Source organism: Crassostrea angulata, chromosome 9, assembly GCF_025612915.1.
Source record: "Crassostrea angulata isolate pt1a10 chromosome 9, ASM2561291v2, whole genome shotgun sequence".
In the NCBI taxonomy this organism is placed as follows: domain Eukaryota; kingdom Metazoa; phylum Mollusca; class Bivalvia; order Ostreida; family Ostreidae; genus Magallana; species Magallana angulata.
Window position 1 is genome coordinate 35,464,967 of NC_069119.1, and position 26,379 is coordinate 35,491,345.

The 26,379-nt window shown below is 33.3% G+C and overlaps 2 protein-coding genes across 5 annotated transcripts; one reads left to right on the forward strand and one right to left on the reverse strand.

Annotated features, from left to right (window-relative positions):
* The first annotated feature begins 1,089 nt into the window (after positions 1 to 1,089).
* LOC128164181 (atrial natriuretic peptide receptor 1-like) lies at positions 1,090 to 26,379 on the forward strand. Its single transcript, XM_052827938.1, has 23 exons — positions 1,090 to 1,345; positions 1,771 to 2,151; positions 2,615 to 2,775; positions 3,526 to 3,660; positions 3,872 to 4,007; positions 4,372 to 4,463; positions 4,806 to 4,941; positions 7,206 to 7,287; positions 7,598 to 7,715; positions 8,436 to 8,504; positions 9,075 to 9,152; positions 13,524 to 13,628; positions 13,951 to 14,022; positions 14,800 to 14,947; positions 15,670 to 15,831; positions 16,255 to 16,423; positions 16,729 to 16,878; positions 17,156 to 17,279; positions 17,455 to 17,523; positions 22,811 to 22,985; positions 23,430 to 23,528; positions 25,794 to 25,885; positions 26,047 to 26,379. The coding sequence occupies exons 1-23, from the start codon at positions 1,105 to 1,107 to the stop codon at positions 26,089 to 26,091; spliced, it is 3,039 nt and encodes a 1,012-aa protein (XP_052683898.1). The 5' UTR covers positions 1,090 to 1,104; the 3' UTR covers positions 26,092 to 26,379.
* LOC128164180 (uncharacterized) lies at positions 17,639 to 21,730 on the reverse strand. 4 transcript variants are annotated; one of them, XM_052827936.1, is made up of 6 exons: positions 21,228 to 21,730; positions 20,267 to 21,192; positions 19,788 to 19,940; positions 19,437 to 19,605; positions 18,833 to 19,135; positions 17,639 to 18,700 (listed from the first exon to the last, which is right to left on the reverse strand). In XM_052827936.1, the coding sequence occupies exons 1-6, from the start codon at positions 21,248 to 21,250 to the stop codon at positions 18,388 to 18,390; spliced, it is 1,887 nt and encodes a 628-aa protein (XP_052683896.1). In that variant the 5' UTR covers positions 21,251 to 21,730; the 3' UTR covers positions 17,639 to 18,387. The 4 variants fall into 4 exon arrangements, with proteins under 4 accessions (XP_052683896.1, XP_052683897.1, XP_052683894.1 ...); XM_052827937.1 differs by having other exon boundaries at positions 20,267 to 21,015; positions 21,228 to 21,729; XM_052827934.1 differs by having other exon boundaries at positions 20,267 to 21,729.

The window sequence follows — 26,379 nt, forward strand, 5'->3', positions numbered from 1 at the left end:
GGGCATATGCATCTTGGTGTTTTCCTGTTAGAACCATGGTGCAGCAGCATGCTGGAATTCCATTTCTACACACTGTTGGTCTTGGCAGACCGTCGAAGTAAAAGCTCAGTGCGGTCACTGTTGATATGTATTTCCATTTATTCAAAACTTTAATAAGGTTCATAAGCAGTGTTTGTACGATAAAGGATACAATTGTATATTGAATGACTTTTGAATGTTTCTATGAAATATTTAAAACATTCTTATGTGAGCCTTAAATGAGAGAGAGAGAGAGTTGAAACGCAGGAGAAGTATATAGCGCAGAGGATTATATATTATATCTTATATGCGTTGTGCAAAAGCTACAGTTTGCGTGCATGTTATTTCAAACAAGAAAACAGGATCGAATAACCCTTGCATGATCCGTTTACTTTAAAATTGATTAATGAAAATCAATGAAAAAATTTGATTATCAAGGTATGGAGGAATTAAGCGTCCGTAAAATGGGCAGCAAAGATACCACCGGATTTAAATTCTTACGTTATTTCAATTCTGAAAGAACAAAGTGTTTTTACTGGCTATTTAACTTTTTCTTCCGGAAACGGATGACTCCATCGTACCTATCTATGCTGTGTTTCTTCTTGTGACGCAATGTATACATACTGGTAGTTAAGTTTATTTTAACATAAACGATTTTGTTTGTGTAACACTGTACTCGACCGTTATTTTAAAATTTGGATAATGCAAAGAAATCAATTTTACCAAAAAATAAGTAGGCCGTAAAAGTTTGAAAATTGTCTTTGTTTTAATGGTTTTGAGAAGGATGTAAAAATAATGCCAAGATTTTATGGCATTTACTGCCAGATTAAAGACCCTATTAGAATGAGCTGATTGCAATAAGATCGTAATTTGAAATCATGTTATATGTATAAATACCGTGTGTTTCAAAGGACTTCCAGTTGTTTACAATTGCTAAAATTGTTTTCTTCGAAATCCGAACTAGTTTCGACATTTTAAAACGGTTAAAGATTCAAAGTGAAGATAATGAAAAGAAGAGTATTTGTAGATATAAGTCAGATTTACTTTCTTATATCGCTTACTCTAGTGTTAGCACAAAGATACAAAATGACTATAGGAGTTTTTATGACTGATACTTCATTACCTTTTGGAATTCACCAAAGTGGACCGGCGGTCGAATTAGGCCTTCGAAAACTGAAAGACTTTGTTGGAGAAGCCATGGACGTAGAAATCATTCAGTATGTCTCACCTCACGGAATGGAGTGTGATCCCACCAAGACTGGTCTGTTTGGTAAGACTGCAGCAGAGATGTATCACCTGAAGAACGTAACCGCAATCATTGGACCAAGTAAGTAACTTTTTTTCATCTTGCTTTTAGATTGTGTAAGTAGATTTCAAATTACGTCATAAGAGGATTTATAATTTTTACACCTTTCACACTTAAATTACTGTGGTTTCATTAATTTTTGTGGGTGTCAATTTTCGTGGATTTTCTGAAAACCACAGTTTCAAGGATACGTAAATTCGTGGCCAATGATCCAATATAAATACAAACTGTTAGTTGAAATTGAACTTCAATGAACATTTAATTTTGTGGATCAACTTAACAACGAAATCCACGAAAATTGGTATTCAACGAATATTGATGAAACCACAGTGGATCTGTTTATCTTAAAAAAGGAATGGTTTTTGCTAAACTTAAATTTTAATTCTTTCCAATGTAAAACAAGTATTGTAATACACCATCATCAATATCACGTGTTATATTCATAGCGTGCAGTTTATCAGCGGAATTTATTGGACGAATGGCCGCAGAATGGAACATGCCAATATTTGGAAGTAGTGGGTCGTCTGGGGCTTTTGAAAACAAACGCGTTTTCAGGACACTGACTAAAATGGCGTTTGACTATAACGAACTTTCTGTGTTTTATTTAAATGTATTTTCGCACTTTAATTGGACGGATTTCACAGTTATGTATGAAGGGAACGCGACACGAGTATCACCAACAGTTAACCTCCATAACACTGGCTTAGCTGAAACATTTCATAGGAAAATATTAGCAGCTGGATTAAAATCCACCCTTCTGGAATTTTCTTCCCAAACAGAGCATGGATATCAAGATGCTCTAGAAGAGGCGAACAAAACATCGCGAAGTAATATTTACAAAGCTGTTTATTTTTTTTCCACTTGTTTGATATTGCATACAGGGTTATTTTCGTCCCATATAATATTCGCCCTTATACAATTGCAAACAGTTTCATCCCGTGTTAAATTCGCCCAAATGCAACCCTAAGAAACATTTGAATTCGCCCAATCTTAAATTTGCCCGCTTACAACGAGGCTGAATGGGGGCGAAAATTTAATGTGGGCGAATATTTTCCTGTAAATAGTAGTGTTTATAGATTTAAATATAACACAGTAAAAAGGATCTTAAAAACTACACAAATTGATTGTATGTCAGTTTGCTATTTTAGTAAAAGATATACTTGCAGTATTTGTCTTAGATAAGTGTCTGAGAGAGAGAGAGTGGAGAGAGAGAGAGAGAGAGAGAGAGAGAGAGAGATATAATGTATTTGCATGTAGTTCGGTGACTTATACCTCCTGGATTTTGTGTAGTCTTCCTGGTTGTGTCTGACAGCGTGGCATTGCGTGGGATGATGTTGAAGGCCAGCTCTATGGGAATGACCGAGGGGGACTATGCATTCTTTGTTTTCTTTTTCTATAATGGTTACGTCAACGGAAGGATCACGTGGAATATGGGGGATCAGGACGACCAGGTTAAGATAACATATTTTTTATTTTTAAAATTATGAATATTTTTTTTTATGTTAAAAGCATTCAATGCAAACTATTACAGACATTAATCTCTTCTTTTCTTGATTTTAATGTCGATTTGCATTTTATTTTTAAGGGCTTTGAGTTTAAGACAGTCAAAATATATTAATTCATTCAAGTCAATGTACACTTTTTTAAAAGTGTATGTGGAAGGTATATGCAAATCACCTTTTATAGGGATGGATGGTCAAACCCATATTTAGTCGACTATATTGATCCCCTTTAGAAGAGAAGCTCTATATAAGGATATAGAAAGTACTATTAGAATTCGTGGTGGCTCAATTTTCGTGGTATTCGTGGGTAGCACTCGCCCCCGAATTTACATCCTCAACGAATACTTATCATAAAAGATTTAGTTGACCATCTGAAACTAAAAGCTGACGTATCCACGAAATTACATCCGAACGAAAATGCAAAAAAAAAATCAACCATCCTCGAAAATTGGCCCCTACGAAATTAAATGATTCCACCGTATAATCGAATTCTAAAGCTTAAATAAAAGATTTTTTCCTTACCATCTAAAAGTTTATACCCTAAAAGATCACCGCTAAAAGTTTAAGAAAGATCTTATTGTTAAATTGTTGACCACCAAACCCCCTTGATATGTACTCCCATATTTTATATGAATGGTATTCTAATAAAATTGATATGTCATATTTGAATTGACAATTCTTACGTCAAATGTTTTGCAGACAGTTAGAAAAGCGTTTGAGTCTGTCTTTCTGATTGGTTTGTATCAATCAGAAACAAAAGAGTATAAAGAGTTTGCGATGGAAATAAAACGGAAGTCCTTTGAGGAGTACAATATGGATATATTTGACCAAGATGTGAGTTGAAACGCGTCTATTTACATTCATTGAATACAATCAATAAATGTTAACACATTTTTCATTTTCTGTATGCAATAAAATGATTAACACGATTTTAAGCATTCGATCTACATGTTGTTATTTTAAAATGCATAGTGTTACATTGTCATCAGGAATTTTGTCCACTAAATGATACAATGTAAACAATTTAAACAATGCCTTTTTTCAGCCGAATCCACACGCAATGGTATTCTACGAAGCTTTAGTGCTGTATGGAGAAGTTGTCATGGAAACTGTTCAAGATGGAATTGATTTTAGAGACGGTTTAAATATAGTCAGAAGATTAAAGAACAGGACATTTGATGGTAGAGGAACATTTTTCTGTTCATTTATGCTTAAGTATTTGATTATTATTAACATAATTAATATTAATAGTCTTAATGGTTTCATTATCATTTAGTAATAGATACATATTTGATTTGTTCTAGATCACTCGAATATGCAGTCGAAACATTATTATTCTCATTTCAAGTTTATGATGTTCATGGGTTATTTCTTCATCCGTTGAACATTTTTTGGTAGTAAAATTGCGCTAGGGAATCAAACAAACAAGTTTCAAAGATTTACTTAAATAAAGACACCTAACGTGTGCATAATAAATAACATTCAGCACGATTACTGTAATCATACCACAGGAATTCAAATGTGCGTTTGACCCCTAAATTGTAGGCATCAACGGTGATCTATTCATCAATGCCATTGGTGATCGAGTTATCAATTGGATGATCATGGATTTGAACCCTTTCATTGGAGAATTTGTCGTACGTTTTATAAAATTAACTGTATATGAGGAAATGTGTCTTAGATACAATAAGTATGACATTCACGAATGATGCAAGTTTGTGAACTCAGATAAAAGCAATGTTAAGTACCCTGAAAAAAAAGTGACAAACAGACAAATTAAGTATAATAATAATGATATGGCATTTTCTTTGTACTTTCACTTGTTAGAAAGGGATTTAACATACTATTTTGCGTTTTGATATAACATAAAACTTTGCAAATTTATTTATTTTTTTTATTTTTGGCTTCTGTATCTTAACTAAAGCTCGAATTATAGTATATGCTAATTATATTGACACAATACCAATTGTTAACTGTAGCCTGTAGGTTACGGCGGGTCGTCTCTTGCATTCCATCTCAGTAATTCCAATACAATTCATTGGCCTAACGACAAAGGACCTCCGATAAACAAACCTCGATGTGGATTTACTGGGGCTGATTGCTACGTCATCGAAGGTCCGGTATTTATTCCTTTTTTTGGTTTCTTTTTTCTTTTCTTTCTTTTTTTTTTAGATAGTTTAGTTCTTTTAAATCTAATATTAACACTGTTAACGCTGTTAACCAAATAGGTATAATATTTGTGCTTTGCCTCGCCATCTATGAGTTTGATCAACCCGATACATTTCTGCAGTCAGTCGTTAACAAATCTAATAAGTGTGTTGTTTCCCCCAGGACTATTAAGTGACATATCGTTTCACAAAAAGCGATGATCTACTTCATCTACGCAAACCTATGCATACAAGTTTCCTGACATCTCGTCCTATTTAAGTTATTTAAACTTTTCAAAACTCTTAATCTAACCTTTCAAATACTCTTTGAAAATCTCAGCCATGTTTATTTACGATGTTTTGTTGCTATTCAATTCGAAACGTTTCCCCCCTTTCCTGTACAGAGATTTGAGCAAATTCCGACGCTGCTATTTTGCTATGCTCTGGACACAACAAAGTGACTTCAATATTCCAAGGGCAGCCACTCTAATTTAAAAAAAATTCAGGTGGCAACTACTCCAAATAATTAGAGAACTTATGACATGCGGCTGATGTATTTAATATTCTACTACAGTTATTCCCAAGATCAAAGAGATGAAAGTACAACTTCAAACCGTAAAAAGTTTAAAAACCATGTCAATTTCACGTCTTAGTTCCAGTCAAAACGATGTGTATTGCCTCTAATGTTTATTCTTAAGAGATCAATGCGGCTGTTCCTGGGACCTCCCTAGCACATTTGTATTGTGTGTTTTTACATAAAATATATAACGTGTAGTAGTGATAATCGTATTAAATTGCCCTTAAAATATTAGAAATATGATTCAAAAATATGTTATGAATAAGTGAAAAGTATTAAAAACCCAACGAAAAATTCTGTCATCAGTAGATGTTTCCTTTGATCGATACACGTGTAAACATTACTAACAAAACCGTTGGGGTTACACGGAACAGCCTTCAAAATGACTAGATCGTACAAAAACTGGGCTGTTAGTAGAATAGATATAATGTTCTTGTTATCGTGAATGTTGCAGGATAACCTCCTCGGTCTCAAAATGTTATTTGGAATATCAAATATCTCGACCTCAGAGGTTATTCTGTAACATTCACGAAAACTCGTACTTTATTTCTTAAAAATGAAATTTCGAAATGAGTAGAAGAATGACGGCCATATTGAGATACATGAGGCAGTCACGTGGTAAGTTTAATACCTGTTAAATGAAAGTGTGACAATTCTGTCTGAGGGAAAACAAAGAATAATATGATGAGAATGTACTGCTGAATGTAATATATCAAACTGTTTTATTATACTCTGATGTTAAATACTGAAATCTGATTGGCTTAGACGTAGATGATAATCCGTTTTGTTATACTTTCATGTTAAACACTGAAATCTGATTGGCTAAGACGCAGTTCATAATCCGTTCTATTACTCTAAGCGTTAGCAACGCACTTAGCAACGGGTAACATTAAAAATTGTTACATGCGCGAAAATTATGCGCGTACGGTTTGCTTTAGAATTCACGTTATTCCTATATAAAAGCAGTAAAATTTTCTTAAAAATTAAGACATTCAGTATAACAAATAGTATTACTATCAGCGTTAGCAACACACTTGACAACGGGTAACACTATATAAATAGTGCCTGTTTGGGAGGGTAACAGTTGAAATTGACAACCCGAGAAAACCGTTGTCAACCGACGCGAATGTCTTAATTTTTAAGAAAACTTTACTGCTTTTATATAGGAATAAAGTGAATTCTACAGCGAACCGTACGCGCATAATGTTCGCACATGTAACAATTTGTAATGTTACCCGTTGCTTAGTGCGTTGCTAACGCTGAGGGTAATAGAACGGATTATGAACTGCGTCCTAACCAATCAGATTCCAGTATTTAACATGAAAGTATAACAAAACGAATTGTTACATGCGTGTAAAAGATGGACATACGGTTCGCCGTAAAATTTGCGTTATTTCTATATATAAGCAGTAAAATGTTCTCTAATATTGAGATATTTAGTATAACAAAACAAATAGTGCATGTTTGGGAGGATAACAATTGAAGTTGGCACCCCACAAAAACCATTGTCAACCTAAGATTCGTGTCGGTTAACAATGGTGTTCTCGCGGTGTCAATTTCAACTGTTACCCTCTCATACATACACTATTCATATAATATATCATGCTATCTTTCATGATTTGTTATGTATCATTGACTCGTGTTATCTATTATAGATAACAAATTCTTTATGGTATTATCCATTGTGCTGGCGGTGTTGATTCTAGCCATCTGCAATATGGTTTTACTTGTGTATAGGTTTGTATTCTGTTGAATTTCCCTTTCCTAACTAAGTGGTTAGCTAAATTTTTTGATCGTATTTGAAAGTTTGATTTCAGATTTGAAAAACCATTCAAGGTGGCACTAATGTTGACTATATTTAAAGAACTAATTCGTCAACTCTGTAACACATGCTGTATTTTTATCATAATTCTAACAGAGGAAAGATAAATAAAGATGTGCATGATCTTGTATCATAACTAGTTAAAAGTGTTGTAAACAGCAAGCTAACATGATATTGAAAACAATTAACAAATGTGAGATGGAAAATTTTTGAATACATTTGTAGGAAAATGAAGAGAGACGCCGAAATGTTGAGTAATTGGTGGAAAATACCCTGGGAAGAAATAGCATGGCTGTCTCAGTGTCATAGTAGATATTCCCTTTTGTGTTTTTCTGAAGGAAAGGTACAAGTTTACGTTAAATTTGTTTGCAGAAAAAATGCTATGGAAACTGTGTGAGAGAGAGAGAGAGAGAGAAAGAGAGAGAGAGAGGGAGAGACAGGCAGACAGACAGACAGACAGACGGGGACATACTACTGACAAATTCTGACTGGGACCGAAGTGATCTCTAATAATCACTATGGAATTGGGAATGTGTTTTGTACATCATTTCCTTACTTTTGGCTTTAAATGTTTATCCAAGTATTATTGTAAGGTTTGTGATTTATAAAATGCACTTGTTTCTTCAAATGATATATCATGTGGATCACAGCACTACACATTCTATTAAAAAAATTTACATAACTAAAACTTCAATTTTTGCTTTGATCAAGATCCAATCGTAAAACAAAAAAAATTTTGTGTCTACTATATAGAAGTTTATGTTTCTTTAATATTAAAACTACACCAACTGACTAAAGGTGCCATCAATTAAGCTTTACGAGATCACTATACGCATTTTTTTTTACAAGCACGCTTATTATAGTTTTCAACCCACAAAATATCAATCCTTTTTACAAGTAAAATCTTTCAACGCAGTAACACCTTGAAATGATTTTGACGAACGTTTTGATTAAAAAGAAAAGATTTTTGTGCAACAAATGTAATAAATTGTATAAGAATATTTTATCTGGTATTTGTTTTAAAGCTGGTATGTTTTAATGTTATTGTTATTGTAATTGAAAGCTTAAGTCCAAATCTGAAGAGATGAGCTTAAAAACAATGGCTGTGGATCAGAAGGTTGCATCATATCAGGTATTCTCTCGATATTGAAATATGAAAGCCCGTAGTTTTCATTAATCATATTCCTGTTTTATTGGGGGTTTTTTTTACACTCAACACGTTTCTCTCTCCGATGATTTATTCAAAACAATTGATAATGAAAAAAAAGTTTTATGTCTGTTTTTGATTTTAAGATATTCAACTAACAGTTGCATTACTTCTTAATAACGCTATACTATTCATTTCCCCCTGAAAATAAGAAAATAACTTCTAAAACTGTCATAGCTTTTCTTTGCCCAATACAACTGACTAGTTTTTTTAATGAATATCTGCTTAGCAACAAATCCATTCACTTCAGCCTAAGATTCTTAGAAAGGAGATGCATCAAAATTTACGAGTATTCCTTTTTTTTCAACCGTTTAGAAGTATATAGATATATTTTTTTCAATGTAATCCCCAATAAGATATTATGTTTCTGTGTTTACTAATCGATTACTTCAGAGTTGAAAATAAACGATACAAACGTGTCTATCGTCTATTGATATCTAAAAGCAATGCGTATTATTTCTGTGTATACAGTTTTTAAATGCTTTTCATTTTCAGGGTTCCAAAGTGTATTTACAAAAATTCAACAAAAGACAAAGACCATCATGTCGCTCATTTTATATGGAATTGTCTCAGGTAATACATGTAGAAATTTACAGTATATCCCATGACATTTTTTATGGAATTAGCTTAGATAGTTGATATTCATAGGATCGCTCATGGTATTTTTTTATGGAATTAGCTCAGGTAATATACACATATAGAATTAGAAGATCTCTAGGTATTTTTATGTAATGACTTCTGATTTCAGTCTAATAATTGTGACGTGTTTTGTGATTAGCATCGGCCGATCATAGCTGTGTTTTTACTGATTTTTTAGCTCGAAGGCACCAACTGTTTTTATATTACATACGATGTTATTTATTACTAACTTTTAAGCTACGAAGGCACAAATTGTATATAATACATAGGATGTCATTTGTTATATTTAAGTTACGAGACACCAATTGTATATATTATATAGGATGTTATTTGTTACTGATTTTTAAGTTACGAAGGTATCAATTGCATACAATTATTATATAGGTTGTTATTTATTACTGATTTTTAAGTTACGAAGCATCACTTTAACAATTATTATATAGGTTGTTATTAGGGCCCTGCAAGGATTTGCGGGTGCCCTATAGTAATCACTCTGTTCGTTAATCCTTCTGTTCGTCTGTCTGTCACTCTTCCGTCCACAAATTTCCTGTTTTTTCTAATAACTTTTTTTATGGTTGCCCAATCAAGTTCAAATTTGGTATGGTGGTTCAGTAGGCAGTCTTCTGGTTTGGAGCTGGGGTGGTGGGGTAGATTCCTAACTATGCATAAGAATGAATGGGCAAAGAGAGATAACTGCTGAGAATGAATGGGCAAAGAGAGATAACTGCTGAGAATTTACATGGAAGGCTGTGCAATATTTGTCCTTTGGGATTAATTAACCTTCCACAGGAAGAAAATCCTAAGCTTTATCTTTATCTGTCACATTGAGATTAATTACTGCACTGCTTGTGTCTGCAAATGAACTTTGTTTTTAAGTTATATAAGGTCAATTTTGAATGATGTGTAGTATTGTTTAAATATTCTTTGAAATATTGATTTGAAATATAATATTCATATTTTATTTTGGTTAAAATACCGTACACAATGATAATTTTACTGAATTCTAAAATCAAGATATAAATTAAGATATCCTTTTTCACTATTTTATTTTTTCATTATTTATTTTATTTTTTCCTGCCCTAATGCTGTTAATTTTAACAGGTAATCAGATAATAACCCCATTCTGTCATTTCTGAAAAAAAAAATCTTATTGTAAATTTAGAAGAAAAGAATGAGAGAGCAGAACAATTAATCCCCTGGGATTAATTATCTTGCCTGCTGCAGAAAAATTTAGAGGCTTATCTCTATCTGTCATATCGAGATTAATGAACACCTTTGTCTGCACTGATGTTTGTTTTGAAGCAAATACAACTATCATACCATGAGCTGCACCCTAATATTTTCACCCCTCAGTTTAAAGGATGGTATTTGATAAAGAATATATTTCATTCTAGTCCAAATACTTATATTCTGTAAAATAAAAAAAATATATGAATTACAATAAATTAAAAAAAATAATAAGAAATTATTAGACATCAGTTTTTTAATTTTTTAGGGTCTTCCGTTTCCGACGGAAGACCCTCTTGTTATTCTATTGTTTCTTTTCCTTATTATTATTTTATTTTTTATTTTTTTTCTGACTTTTTTCGAACTCTATTTCTCGTGAACTACTTGACCGATTTGCATGAAATTTACAGGACGTATTGAACATCAAACAAACTTGATATTATAAAATTTCTGGCCGATGACGTCACTTCCGGTTTGAGATTTTGAGGATTTAGTGATTTTTTAAGGACCATTTTGTCCACGTAACTTCTCAAAAACTAATTGCGATAGAAATATGAAACTTTCAGGGATAGTAGATGAATGTTTGTAGATGATCCTATTTATTTTATACTTTGAAAAATGCGCAAGGCGGCGAAGCTCGCCCGAGCTCGAAAATTGGCACCAATTTTTTTCACGAAATTTTCGCACATTTTCGGCCCTAGCTTTTAATGTGTAAATATTTTGTTAAGACATGTAATGCAAAAGTTGTTCAGATTAACTAGATCTTTTGTTTGATTTCAGAAAAAGGGGCTGGCCCCTCAAATTAGGGGCCAAAAGGGCTCTAAAGTATTTTTGCAATAACTCTTTACTGAAAAATAATTTGTTATCAATTATAGAACCAAAAATGTTCATTGTACATCTGTTTATCTATACGGTACCATGTCTAAGTCATATGTTATGTAATTATGGGTTTTAAGGGGCCAGAAGTCGAAAACTTTGATCTTTAGTATCTAGAAAAGGAGAAATATTTTGATAAGCATTATAGAACAAAAAATGCCTATGATAATGTTCTTAACAATATGCTCCCTAAAAAAATTTTGTTGGTGGTCCCAGTAAGGATTTTAAGGGTCGGCCCCTAAAATACATTTGTTCAGATATCTTTAGAACGGTCAACAATTTCTGAACACTTGTTGAACAAAATGCGTTTATATTTACAAGACCTTTTATTTGATATCAAGAAAAAGGGGCTGGCCCCTCAAATAAGGGGCCAAGAGGGCTATAAATTCCTTTTATAATAACTCTTTACTGAAAAATAATTTGTTATCAATTATAGAACCAAAATTGTTCATTGTACATCTGTTTATCTATACGGTACCATACTTAAGACATATGATACGTAATTAGGGGTTTCAAGGGGCCAGATGTCTTAAAATTTGGTCATTAATATCTAGAAAAGGAGAAATATTTTGAAAAGCCTTGTAGAAGAATAGTTGCTCAAAATAATGTTCTTAACGATATGGGATCTAAAAATATTTTTTTGGTGGCACTGGTAAGGAGTTTAAGGGTCGGCCCCTAAAACACAGTTGTTCGAATATCTCTAGAACAGTTAACTATTCGTGAATACAATGTGTAACAAAATATGGATATATTTACAAGACCTTTCATTTGATATCAAGAAAAAGGGGCCAGCCCCTCAAATAAGGGGCCAAAAGGGCTACAAAGTCTTTTCATAATAACTTATTTTTAAGCGATAATTAGTTATTAATCATAAAGCAAAAAATAAGAGCTTATTATTCAGAATTCAAAACTGAAATCCGTTCTAAAATCGGCCGATGCAATACAGAGATAAAGGGGTTTAAAATTTGATTTTTCCGGAAATTTTGATTTCACATTCTTGGTTAAGAAAAGAGTTTTATGTTCAGAGTTAAATTAACTCGTACCTAAAATTATTCGATAATTGTTAAATCGTACTTTAACAGATTCGGATTTGTATTTGCTAAGTCGTTCTTGAAATCGATAAGGTTTGTTAATTCGTACTTGGCATCATTCGGATTTTGTTAACTCGTACCAAGAATAATTCGATTTTTTTTGTTTTAGTTTCTTACGTTTGTTGGTTTAAGAACCCTGCTTCTTACAGGAACTTCTAGCTTTACTTTCGACATTACCGGAAGACCCACTCGTTGCTTTGCAACGAGCTTTGCTCTAGTTTTTTTTAATATTTTTTAATGGATGTTTTGGTGTTGTTGTTTTTTTTGGTTGCTATGTTTATATTAAAGGAAACTTAGGAATTAGTACCTGAAAATGTTCTTTCTGTAAGTCCTAATTAAATTTAATAAATGGATTAGAGCAGGATAATTAATCCCCTGATATTATTTATCTTGTCTGTTTCAGAAAATCTAAGGTCTGTCTTTATCTGTTATATGTATTACCATACACATGTGTCTGCAAGTGATGTTTGTTTGAAGTTGAGGCAAAGCATTGGTATCAATTCTTTGTTTTTTTTAACAAATTTATTTCATCCCATGTTTACCCCCTTTATCTTGTGGATATGACTCATTGGATATTTTTTGATATCCCACAGTTGTGACTTTACAATGGGATTTTCGTAGGCATAATGAAGTAAAATAATGTGGAGTTTTATAAACAGTGTTAACATTGATTGTGGTGTATAAAACATGGGATAAATAGAATCTCATATGATTTGTAGTATGATATGATTTTTATCCAACTTTTTTGTTTTATCCCCTCACTAAGGCTCAAGAAAAAAACACTTTAATTGTTGGATGAAAATCATATCCAACTACAAATTACGAGATCCTATATATTCCAGTTCTTTACATCTTCTGCCGGGCATTTATTTTTCAACCTTTTTTAATATAAAGAGGATGAAATTCAAAGGTTTTTTCACTTCTCTATATTAATTGTCATAGCGGGGCCCTTCTTGACTGGTAAGTTTTCTAGTTTATTACTGGTTTTTAAGTTACAGAAGCATTAATTGTATACAGTTATTATAAGGGTTGTTATTTATTACTGATTTTTAAGTTACGAGACACCAATTGTATATATTATATAGGATGTTATTTATTACTGATTTTTAAGTTACGAAGCATCACTTGTCCGAACCTGACCAAATTTCTGGGGCTAACAGAGCACGAGTCAAGTCTGTACTCAGTCACTGAGTTCTGTCCACGCGGAGACCTCAGGGTAAGGGTGACTAAGAATTATATGTCATATACATGTAACAAAATCATAGATAAAACCTCAAACAGCGCAACTTTAAAATGAATAAGCATTTTTTATGACAAATGTAAAATTTGTTGCTTCATAGAATGTTTTATATGATTTCTTCTCCTTATCTTCAATGAAAATAAAATTGTTTTCCAGAGTATGAGGTTTAATACCTTAAAAATGGTTCGAAAAAAGAAAAATTAAACAGTTAAGGTCTTGTTTCATGTAACAGTTAAAAGGACTAATGTATGCTGGGATACTATTTACAATTTTATTCAACCGCGGTTTTCATTTTTAGGATATTCTGAGCAATGATTCGTTTGTATTAAATAGGGAGTTCAGCATTTCATTAATTCGCGATATAATACAGGTAAGATTGATTTTTTTCATTGAAATTTCTTTTTAATTGGTTATTTTCTTTACGAATAAAATGTAGTAGCCTACAAAGAGAAGGATACAAATTTTGATAATATGCGGATAATTTACTTAAAAGTGAAAGAAAAATTACCTTTTGTAAATATTTTTATTGCCTTTAATCATTTATAATTTATTTGAATTTTAGAAATTGTTTGTAATTTTCCTTTATAACTAATATAGAATTTCCTTACCATCAGTTAAGAACATATTTCACACTTTATCAGGCAATGGATTATCTCCATTCTTCTAACATATTTCGCACTTTATCAGGCAATGGATTATCTCCATTCTTCTAACATATTTCACACTTTATCAGGCCATGGATTATCTCCATTCTTCTAACATATTTCACACTTCATCAGGCTATTGATTATCTCCATTCTTCTAACATATTTCACTCTTTATCAGGCCATGGATTATTTCCATTCTTCTAACATATTTCACACTTTATCAGGCCATGGATTATCTCCATTTTTCTAACATATTTCACACTTTATCAGGCCATGGATTATCTCCATTCTTCTAACATATTTCACACTTTATCAGGCCATGAATTATCTCCATTCTTCTAACATATTTCACCCTTTATCAGGCCATTGATTATCTCCATTCTTTTAACATATTTCACACTTTATCAGGCAATGGATTATCTCCATTCTTCTAACATATTTCACACTTTATCAGGCAATTGATTATCTCCATTCTTCTAACATATTTCACACTTTAACAGGCCATGGATTATCTCCATTCTTCTAACGTACAGTTCCATGGCCACCTTCATAGTCGTAACTGTGTCATCGACAGCAGATTCGTCCTCAAAGTAACCAACTTTGGTTTACAGTCTTTGAAAGACCATCATATTGATTTACATAGTGAAAGTAAGAGCTGGATGTAATTGGTTTTATGAAGGCATAAAAACATTTCATCAACATTTAGTGTGGTAATATACGATACATCAAGGAGACTGGATGGTCAAGATATACTGTACTGATCAGACAAAACCTAAAAGAAAGTAAAACCCAACTAAACTCCGGGTTTACCATCTGGGTTTACTTTGGGTTTACTCCGGGTTTACTTTGTGAAAATTTTAGACCACTCGGGGTTTACTTTGGATTTGCTTGATGTTTACTTTGGGTTTACTCAAGAACTGCTTTTGTATGTACTGAGGTGTAAAGCAAACCCGTCTTTTATCTTACCATCTTACTGCCTATAATTCCTGCCCCTTGTATATTCCGAATACACATGTAGAGTTTGCTGTCAGCGGTATACTTCTGATCAGGGTTTACTCTCTGGATTTACTTTGTGTTTACTCTGGATCAACTCTGGTAAACCCGAAGTAAACCCAGAAAGTAAACCCAGGGTTTAGTTGGGGCTTACTTTCTGATTTGTTGGGTCTGATCGGAACTGTATTTTAGAAATTTAGACATTGTTTAACAGCCATACACTTTTGTAAAGATAAGTTCTTAATAATAAAGCTTTTGAACAATTTTATCTATCTTTCTACAAAGATCTTCTAAATAAGTTTCGTGTAAAAATAGCACCGATCATACATACCTCTTAATGTGCAGATAATAACAATCGTGCTTTCTTTTTGTACAAGAATGTCTGTGGATGGCCCCCGAGCTTCTCCGGAAATCGACGACTACTTCCGATCATTTGGAAATGCAATGCGCGGACGTTTACAGTTTTGGTATTATCATGTATGAAGTATTGTCTAGAAAGGAGCCATTTGAAGATGACAAAGAATTCTTAACTTTGGAAGGTAATTTTTAAACATTTTTAATATAACCATAATATTATTTTAAAATGTTTTTGACAAAAGAGAATTTTTTCATTAATACGGTTTGTTGTTTTCGTGAGTTGGCATTATTTGAATGATTGATTACATTGAATTCACTCATACGTCAGGATTTTTAATTAAGTTGAGCAAATATGTTGTCTTTTTGTTAGTTTGAGCAAGTCATGTTTAACGGTTAAAAAGAGTTTTTGATAGCAAAATATTCAGACTTAAATATTCAGACTTAATTTTGCATAAAGATAATTTATTATCTCCAACGTAAGTAAAAAAATGTTTTAAATCCGTACACTTAATAAACAATTGAAATATCAATGCGATGTTTTTAATTTCCCAAAATGTTTTAATAATTCAGATCTAAATATTGTCACGAACTGTTCTACATTGCAGAGATCGTGATGAAAGTGGAAATCGTCGACGATGTTCAGTTCCGGCCCCGATTAAACATGGTGGGCATTGACACGGATGTCGTCGGACTGATGAAGTTCTGCTGGGAAGAAGACCCAAACTGCAGGCCCACTTTTCAGTTCCTGCGAAAAGAATCTCGCAAGTTACAATGGTAAAATGTAATTTTTTTGTGAAAGCTACATGTAGCTATATATGTATTAAAATTCGGTTGAAATATAGAGAGTTAAATGACCAAGACCATTTATTGAATATATTATTCTCTTTGTAAAGAAAGGATTTGTATAAATATATGAGAATAAATGTTAGAATTTTAAAACTGATATATTTAGCTTTTTCTCAACTGAACTATAAATTATGGACAAAAATATAGTATCTAGAATTTAAAGGTAGAACCTTTGGATAATTTGTTGACCACGATATAATATGATTCCTTTGTGAATTTTTTTTTCATTTAAGGGATAAATCTGGAGAGAAACTGTTAGATAATTTGCTGTCTCGTATGGAAGAGTATGCCAATAACCTTGAGGATCTAGTGGAAGATCGAACGCAGAGCTTGATCATTGAGAAAAAGAAGTCAGATGAACTCCTCTACCAGGTATTGCCAAGGTATAATGCAACCTAATTAACAGTCTCTCACTTGTGTTTGTGGCTGCCTTTAAAGCTAAATGTAGCCACCCGTTTCATATTTTGATATATTCAACGTATCATTTCAAAGTGTCATTTATATTAACCATTCGATAGTGGGTATTGAAATTGTTGTCTGTATTCACAGAACACTGCACGCGATGTAAGCAAAAACTATGTTTTACCAGACGGGCTTTGCTCATATATTTTGATATTCTGGTATCTTGATAATGATATCTGAGTAAAAATAATGGTACAGGAGCGTGGCGGACAAACTGAAGACTGGATGCACGGTGGAGCCAGAGGCGTACACTTGCGTAACGATCTACTTCAGTGACATTGTGGGCTTCACCAGCCTGTCCTCACAGAGTACCCCCATGCAGGTCACGTGCTTTGTTCAATTTTTGTTTTTTTTAATTGCAGTAAAAAGGATTGATTAAAAATCAATTATAATAAGAGTTTGATTTACTTAAAATCAATAATAATAAGAATTTCACATTATCAAAAGTGTAGCAATATATACATTCAGATACATTAACTTACTTGTTTGTGTTTTAGGTGATTGACCTTCTAAATGATCTCTACATTTGCTTCGACAAAATCATTGAACACTTTGACGTCTACAAGGTAAACAATTTCCAGACTTACTTACAACATGTCATTTTGTCGAAATATATGTTTCGGTCCTTATATGATACAACGCTCTAAGTGTTAATGTCATTAATACAATTTGTGACCAGTCATGACATTTTGGGTCCAAATGAGGAAATTTTCAAAAATGAGATTTTTGCTTATTCTTACACCTTATATGTCCAAAATTAATATTATGAAATTTTACTCTCATATACAAGCTAGTTTTTGAGATATGACGTCACAAAGATTGCTGTACTATGTAGGCATTTCTGCTTAATGTGCATTACTGCGCAATTACTACATAAATTCTGCATCTGTTTGATTACATGTAACACATATTAAGTTACATGTCAAAACACTTTAAAATGCATTCTTTGTTGTTTAGCAGTCTTCAATTTAGTTATATCATATATTCACCCATCTAAACCAGCTGTAACCAGATAAATTAAGTACAGTATGCAGTACCTTAAAAAAATTTATTGTTGTTAGCATTCTATGAAATAACTGATCATAGTAAAATGATTATCAATGGAAAAAGTAATTCGTGTTTAAAAAAATTAAACCACTTTTAAAACTAAATCAAGAAATGAAACTTTGTAACAATTGAATATCATGTTTTAATCAATTAATCAATTAAAACAATCATTTATGCATTCAATCAATCATTCATTCATTCATTCATTCATTCATTCATTCATTCCTTCATTCATTCCTTCATTCATTCCTTCATTCATCCTTCCATTCATTCATCCAATCATCAATCAATATTGAAGAAATATGAAAAGAAGTTGAACAAATACAATATTTAAGTGAACATTGAAGTATCATCACATTTTAAATGGATAGATATAACTTAGTTTATATTCTACATGTTGTTTTATTGTGTCCAGTCAGTTTACATTTGCTGCATTTCCTGGCCAGTGACGGTGAGTCTATCTTGACGAGAGGTTTTGGCATGGTTGGCTTTGGACAGCTTTCCTTGTTGACACAATAGGGAGCAACTTCATTGAATAGGTACCACTGTCTGTGTGCATCAAGCCCTGATGGAGGAATCACTAATGGAAGAACAGTAGGGTCAACTGCTGCACCAGGTTTGAGGATGTTGACTGCCACTTCCTGACTTGTTGCGTACTCCCTTACAAACACAATACCAGGATGATCTTTGTCCATTCTGAAACATTCAAAGCAATTCTTACAATTACCCACAAACTAGGTGATAGAAAACAAAAAAAAAACCATTGGATAGAAATCATAGACTGATATGTATTATGTGTAACTTTAGTCTATCTAATTATAAAATTACCTAAAATGATGATATGACTTTAAACTGGGTATTGGTTTAAAGATCCTCTTGAAGAAGGTTGCCCAGTCATAAAAGAAGAGAGGAGCAACAGGATCATCCACCAACTGCGGGACATTGTGGCCATTCCTGGAGGATTTCAAAACGCTGGCAGCAATCTCCGCTAAGGTTTCAACATTCGAGTGCCTCCATTTGACTTTCCATAACCCAAAATGCCAATCTGGGTTAAACTTGGTGTGGCCAGCTTCCATCATTGAAAATTCCACTGACTCATGGAGACCAGTCATTACTCTCCACATACCATATCTATTGCAAAAAATATCATTAGCATGCAAAATCATTCTTGATATAGAGGACACTTAATGCATTAATAAACTACAAACTGACAATTTTCTTCCTAATTAGTTAAAGATTTCTGATCTGCTAATCATTTGATCCTTACCCTTGAATAGGGGAGGGGGGGGGCACCTTATAATAAGTTTCATTGACATTATCAAATACAGTACATATAGATTAAATGGCAACTTAAACCAAACTTATATTTTACACAAAACTTAAAAAGTGCAAGGTTTTTTTTTCAATTTACACTTTTCTATGAGATATTTACCCGATGACTGTGTTATTCTTGTTTTGCCCGCTGCAATTATCCATGTGAAGCTTGACATCTGTTTCACCAAGACCATGGTACATGAAATGGTGATGCAGCATACTGGTCACAGTGTTTGCGCCTTTATTTGAGTGCTGAGCTTCATCCACAAGATAAAATATCTGGGTGCCTAAAAATATAATCATTACATTCAATTCATAAAAAATAAAAGTAATTATTTCACTATGTAATTTGCAATCATTAAAATCACAAAAGTAGACCTCTTCAGATAAATTTGATTTTATGGTACATAATTATGTATTCTCATAGGGTGTATATTTAAAGATATTGATAAGAATCATAGTCATGTACCTGATCCCTCACAGCAGATCCCAAAGCATTGACATTTTCTAGGTGTTTTAAAAAACAATGGCCCAACTTGTTGTGCATAGTGAGGATAATGCACTTGTTGTGCATAGTCAAAGCTATAATGAAACTCAGACTGCAATGTGCAGGGTGGCTGGCCTAAGAAAAAGAAACAAAACATTAAAACTTAATTATTTTTTTGCAAAACTAAACTGGCAGTGTTTCAATAACAAATTTATATAAAAAAAATTGAGTTCATTTACTTGCAAAGTTCAAATAAAGAATTCATTACACGTCCACATCAAACACTGTAATTAGCTTATATTTTGGTTAAAATAAATTTTTAATTTATTATTATACACACAAAATGATACTAACTTATTCTTAAATCATGTAAAAAAATATATATTTTACAAATATTATTTAGGTATTTTACACATACATTTAATTATGCATGATCCTACTTTAGAATGAATATGCAATACCTCTTATTTTTTGCTCTGGGGTGAGTTGGACAAATGTTGATTTGGCCGCAGCACACTGATCCCTGTAATGGTCCCTCTGTTCTTTGACATGTCCAACATGCTCTTGATATTTTGATAGAATATCCTCTTTTTCCTCTTCGTTCAAATTGCCGCTGCATGAAAGAGTTGACGAAAAGGACTGGCAGGTGTGACAGAGGTCTGTGGCAGGCTTCATGATCAAAATATGAGGGCACTGCTCAAGCCATACTGTTTTGAATTGAGATAAGCATATCTTTCTCAATGACATCTCATCAGCAAGTGTCAAATATTCCTGGTGAACTTCTGCTTTGGTTTTGTCAGAGGGCAGTAAAATAGTTTTCTCATTTCTGAAATTTGGTAGCCTGCCAGGTAGGGGAAGTCCATATTTGTTGGCATAACTAAGAAGAAACTGTTTGACTCTCTTCACATCCTCCATTGTTAAGGCATGTTTAGGGGATTTACCTTTGTTGCCATGAACTCTAGCACCAAACCCATCTTGATCAAGGGATCTAGCAATGGAATCAATGGTTTTCCTACTTATCCCATGGGCGAAAGCAAATGTCTCTCTACACACCTGGATTCCACTAAAATGATAAACTTGTCTCACCCTTTCTCTTTCCTTTGTCTTGTGTTTCTTGGCAGATGTTTCTGAAGAATTATTTCTATGATGGAAGAGCTGCACCTTTATCAGCATATCTAGTTCAGATTTGTCTGTCTCTAAACACACGTTTCTGTAATCATTGAGCACATTTCTGTCAACAATGGAGCTACATGGCTTACCATAGAGTCTGCTGCATCCACAAGTGTTTTCATAAAAATCATGCACACACTGCGCCTCTCTTTTGTCAGAATCAGAAATTTCAAAGTCATTATCATCGTTGTTATTCAGATCATTACACACATCTTCACTATCACAGTCACTTTCATCAGAACCACTAGTTACCGCTGAGCACTCGGCGCCGACATTTAATTCCACATTTCCGAAAAACAAATCATTCACATGCGACAGTTCGTCGTTAAAATCGTTGTCGTCCTGGTCTATAATTGACGGGGGGATCGTACTGGCACTCGACAACACGCTGCTTTGACTCATGATGACATTACGAACACATTTCACGGTGGGCAAAATAACGAGCAGAAGATAGTTTACATTGACAGCGGAAGTTACGTTTATGAAAAGGGAGATAACATTAACAGCTACTTTCGCTTTCATTTCATTGTATTTAAACAATATAATGCGGTCTAAAAAGGCATTAATTACATCTCGATATGCAATGGTTTTATTTCACATGGCTAAAATCAAGAAACAGCATACTATTTATTATTTTAACAATTTGTTTCTTTTCCGGCGAAAAAATAAATTGGGGGGTAAAATATCGGCGGCTTGTTAAAAACGTGCGATGTTTATGACGTCAATTCTTTGTTTTGCAAATGCCGCATTTGGACCCAAAGTCTCATGACGCGTCACATTTATTATACTTTCATGTTAAATACTGAAATCTGATTGGTTTTGACGCAGTTAATAATCCGTTTTATTACCCTCAGCGTTAGCAACACACTTAGCAATGGGTAGCACAACGAATTGTTACATGCGCGTACGGTTCGCCGGGAAATTAACGTCATTTCTATATAAAAGCAGTAAAAAAATCTCTAAAAATAAGACATTCAGTAAAATGAAATAAATAGAGCTTGTTTGGGAGGATAAAAGTTGAAATTGACACCCTCTCGAAAACCATTGGCAACCTCCGCTTCGCGTCGGTTGGCAATGGTTCTCGGGATGTCAATTTCAACTGTGACCCTCCCAAACAGGCACTATTTATATATTGTTAAACTTTCATGTTAAATACTGAAATCTGATCGGTTCAGACGCAGTTCATAATCCGTTTTATTACCCTCAACGTTAGCAACGCACTTAGCAACGGGTAACATTACAAATTGTTACATGAGCTAAATTAGGCGCGTACGGTTCGCTGTAGAATTTAAAAATTAAGACATTCAGTATAACAAAATAAATATTGCCTGTTTGGGAGGATAAAAGTTGAAATTGACACCCCTTGAAAACCATTGTCATCCTCCGCTTCGCGTCGGTTGACAATGGTTTTCTCGGGGTGTCAATTTCAACTGTAACCCTCCCAAACAGGCACTATTTATATAATGTCACAGGGAGTAGATATAATTGAAATGTGATTTATATTAGTCAAAGGTACAGGTATGATTGGGTTTTCGTATTTTAGGTTAGAGTTGAACAAAAATGCAGTATTATCTATTTTATATAAATGATATATTAAAACATGCAAAAATTACACTGGCTATTAATTACCACATTCAGAAATCTAAAATTGCCCCCCTCCCCCCCCCCCCAAAAAAAAGAAGAAAAACAAAAAGATTTTTAAAGATTCACTTTATTTTCGAAAATTCGCAACTTGCTTAAAAATTATTTTACGAAATGTATTTCTTAAATTTAAAATAAATCATTAATGTATTAAAAATTTAAAAAAAATCGCAACACTTTATTTGAATTTTCAGGTTGAGACAATCGGCGACGCGTACATGGTAGTTTCCGGTCTACCAACGAGAAATGGCGACCAACACGTAGTGGAAATAGCCGGGATGTCGTGTTCTATCCTAGAGAGCGTTAAGAATTTTAAAATCAAGCACAAGCCGGATCATCCCTTATGTGCCAGGATTGGAATGCACTCTGGTTAGTATAGTGTTAATTGTAGCGGTGTTATTTTGTAATCATTTTTAAATTAATCTATTTTAAGATAGATCGGTATACCGTGTCTGATTCTCCATTAGGAAGCACAAAATCGCATGAAAAATTCACTTACAGATTTTTTAACCGTTAGATATAAATAATTGCAGATCTTTAATTCACACAAGAATCTGTATGCCACCAATCATGGGTTCGATTCCTGTAAGATCCTGTAAGATGCATTGTTTTAGGATGATTTTTGTTTTATTTTTTGTATTACCCTAAAATCAAAATTTTATTTTCAACAGATTTTATCAACTAAATTCATACTTATTTTTAAGCAATTTCTTACAAAGTAGAATCTGATATAAATCTAGGAATAGGAATCTATAACGGCACCCGAAGTTTCACATAATAGTAAACAACCTGTTGAAATCTGCTCTTTGATAGGTCCAGTCTGCGCAGGCGTAGTGGGTCAGAAGATGCCGAGGTACTGCCTGTTTGGTGACACTGTGAACACGGCCTCACGGATGGAATCCAGTGGAGAACGTAAGTCACATGTTTCCTGTAATTTTATCATGTTGCACATTTCGCTTATCGATCCAGCTTATAATATTTTTTCAGAAGAATGAATAATATAAGTAATAAGGAATCATTTAATATTTATTCGTTTGATGAGATATCGGCGCTTCTGATTGGTTGAAAAATTTCTTTGATACCTGCATCAATAAAATTTTCGCTGGATCTACTTTTCTCAACTGCTCTGATCTAACACTTTTTATAGAACGGGAATTTCCAAGATAAACACTGTCAACAAAATGTAAAGTTGTGTCTGTTTTATTGTCAGCAAACAAAATGCAAACTTGTGAATATAAAACTTTGAAAGTTTAACCTTCAAAATAAACAAAACACTTTGTTTGATTCACGAAATAGAAAATTCAGCTTCTTCTCACGATTTCGTCTGCTTGAGATCAATCAACATTTACAGCGAGGCTGGCTGTTCCTTTTAAGGATTTCAATATTATAACAAACATATAGGCATATAAACTTTCACAGTAACACTGCTGTTCAAATTTGGTAACGATAATTTTTAAATTTACACACGTAGATGATCGGTCTTCAAAATAATAAGCGTCGTAAAGAAAAGCTATAAGTAATGCATCAACTCCTTCGGTGAATTCCAAGCGGCAGATAGATACCATTTAAGTACATCACTGGCTATCTAGTTATCACAAAGTTTACAAAAGTCGCTTATACATACTATTATTTGTCGACATATCAGCTATTTTCGTCCACGGTCGCTTTTCCTTGATGGTTATGTCCAATTGCATATTCCAGCGATCTCACATGAAAACTAGCTTTAATACGAGTTTTTCTGCACAGTGAATGATATCACAAGCTATCGGATGTATTTTCCTCTCGTTTTCAATTCAGCCGGTTCAGATTTTAACTCACTATTTGTGTTTAATCCATTAATTCAGCTCAATAGCTCTGCATCAGCTGAAGGCGCATCCATTTTAAATATTGTTGCTGTTGTTGTTTTGTATTCATACGCGCCGCTTCATTTACATTATTTACACTTTTGATCAATGACACTTCAAATTTTTTTATTTGGAAATGTTTGATTAAATGATAAGAAATGAAGATAATTATTTTTCTATTGATCGACGTATCAAAGAAAAAATTGACCGGAAAACTTTTTCATCAATGCGTCGATCAATAGAAAAATTATCATCTTCATTTCTTAAATCATTCTTTGAATATTATGAGGAGATAATTTCGGTCAGGGCGTTATCAAATCCAATAGAGCAAGACGGGCTTAATGATAGATTTGATCACGCCCCGACCGAAATTATCACCTCATAATATTCAAAGAATGATTCCCTATTACTTATATTTATATAATTTTAAGCCATCGTATGATTAAATATTTAAACAAAAATAAGCAAAGCCACTGGCGCCACAATTTGGTGTCATTTGTATTATGGGTTTTATAGTACAAAATCGATACGTAGTGTTATCACAGGCAAAGACACTGGAAAATGTAAATATATGCTTTTTAATTGTATTTTAATGATGTTATGCGCTACGAGCTGTTTTTGTCCTTTTTTTAATCTAATTTATCCACTGCCAGCTGGAAAACTAAAATTTTCAGGATTTTCAGTCGAATGTATCTGTATGATATATTAAAGTGTATATATTTCAATAATGTCATGAGTTTACAATTGTCCGTCTTACTTTCTCGGTCTATGTCAACATGTCCAAAAATGAATTAAACCGCAAAGAAATTTCATTCGGTTAAGAATTTTATAGTATTTACATCTTACAAAGAAACGTACATGTTTATTGTATAGTGACAAGAAAGCATTAGCATCCGTCGAATGAGAAGACTGTACCTACATCTAGGTTGTATTCTGTTTTGTTATACTTTCATGATAAACACTGAAATCTGATTGGTTTAGACGCAGTTAATAATCCGTTCTATTACCCTCGGCGTTAGCAACACACTAACCAACGGGTTACACAACGAATTGTTACATGCATGCGCGTAAATTATGCGCGTACGGTTCGTCGTAGAACTCACGTCATTTCTATATAAAAGCAATATAAGAATTCTCTAAAATTAAGACATTCAGTATAATAAAATAAATAGTGCCTGTTTGAGAGGATAACAGTTGAAATTGACACCCCTCGAAAACCATTGTCAACCTCCTCTTCGCGTGAGTTGACAATGGTTTCCTCGGGGTGTCAATTTCTACTGCCTCCCAAACAGGCACTATTTAAATATTGTTGCATTGCTTTGTGTTATTTTAGCCATGAAAATACATACCAGTGAAAATACTTGCAACCTTCTGAAAACTCGCCAGGACTTTTTGCTTGAAGAACGAGGAGAAATACAAATAAAGGCAAGTCGGTCCTGATTTGATTAGATATGTACTATTCGTGTCATATAACTACATCATTTAATATCGTTTGTGATTTTAAGTTAGATGCATCTATTGTCATTTGAATTGATAAATGTTGCTTAAACATTCGTATATTTTATTAAAGTTTATTCTATTTTCAGGGGAAGGGCATGATGAGTACGTACTGGTTGTCCCGACAAGCTTAAAACTGTCTCAGAGCCTACTAGTCACGGTCTTAACGTTGCCAACACTTCCTCAATTTATACCAGAACATCAATTTTCAAATATTTGAATGTTCACGAATAACCTGTTGCGTCATTTTTCGACTTATGCACCCCTCTCCCCCCCCCCTCAAGATGCGTCATTTTTCGACTTAAAAACCCCCAATGCACTGGTGTGACTGACGCAACTGTGTACAGCATCACCTTACTTGTATTTTTACGTGTTTTGACATCTTTTTTTCTTCTTTTTTTATCTATTATTATTACTCACTG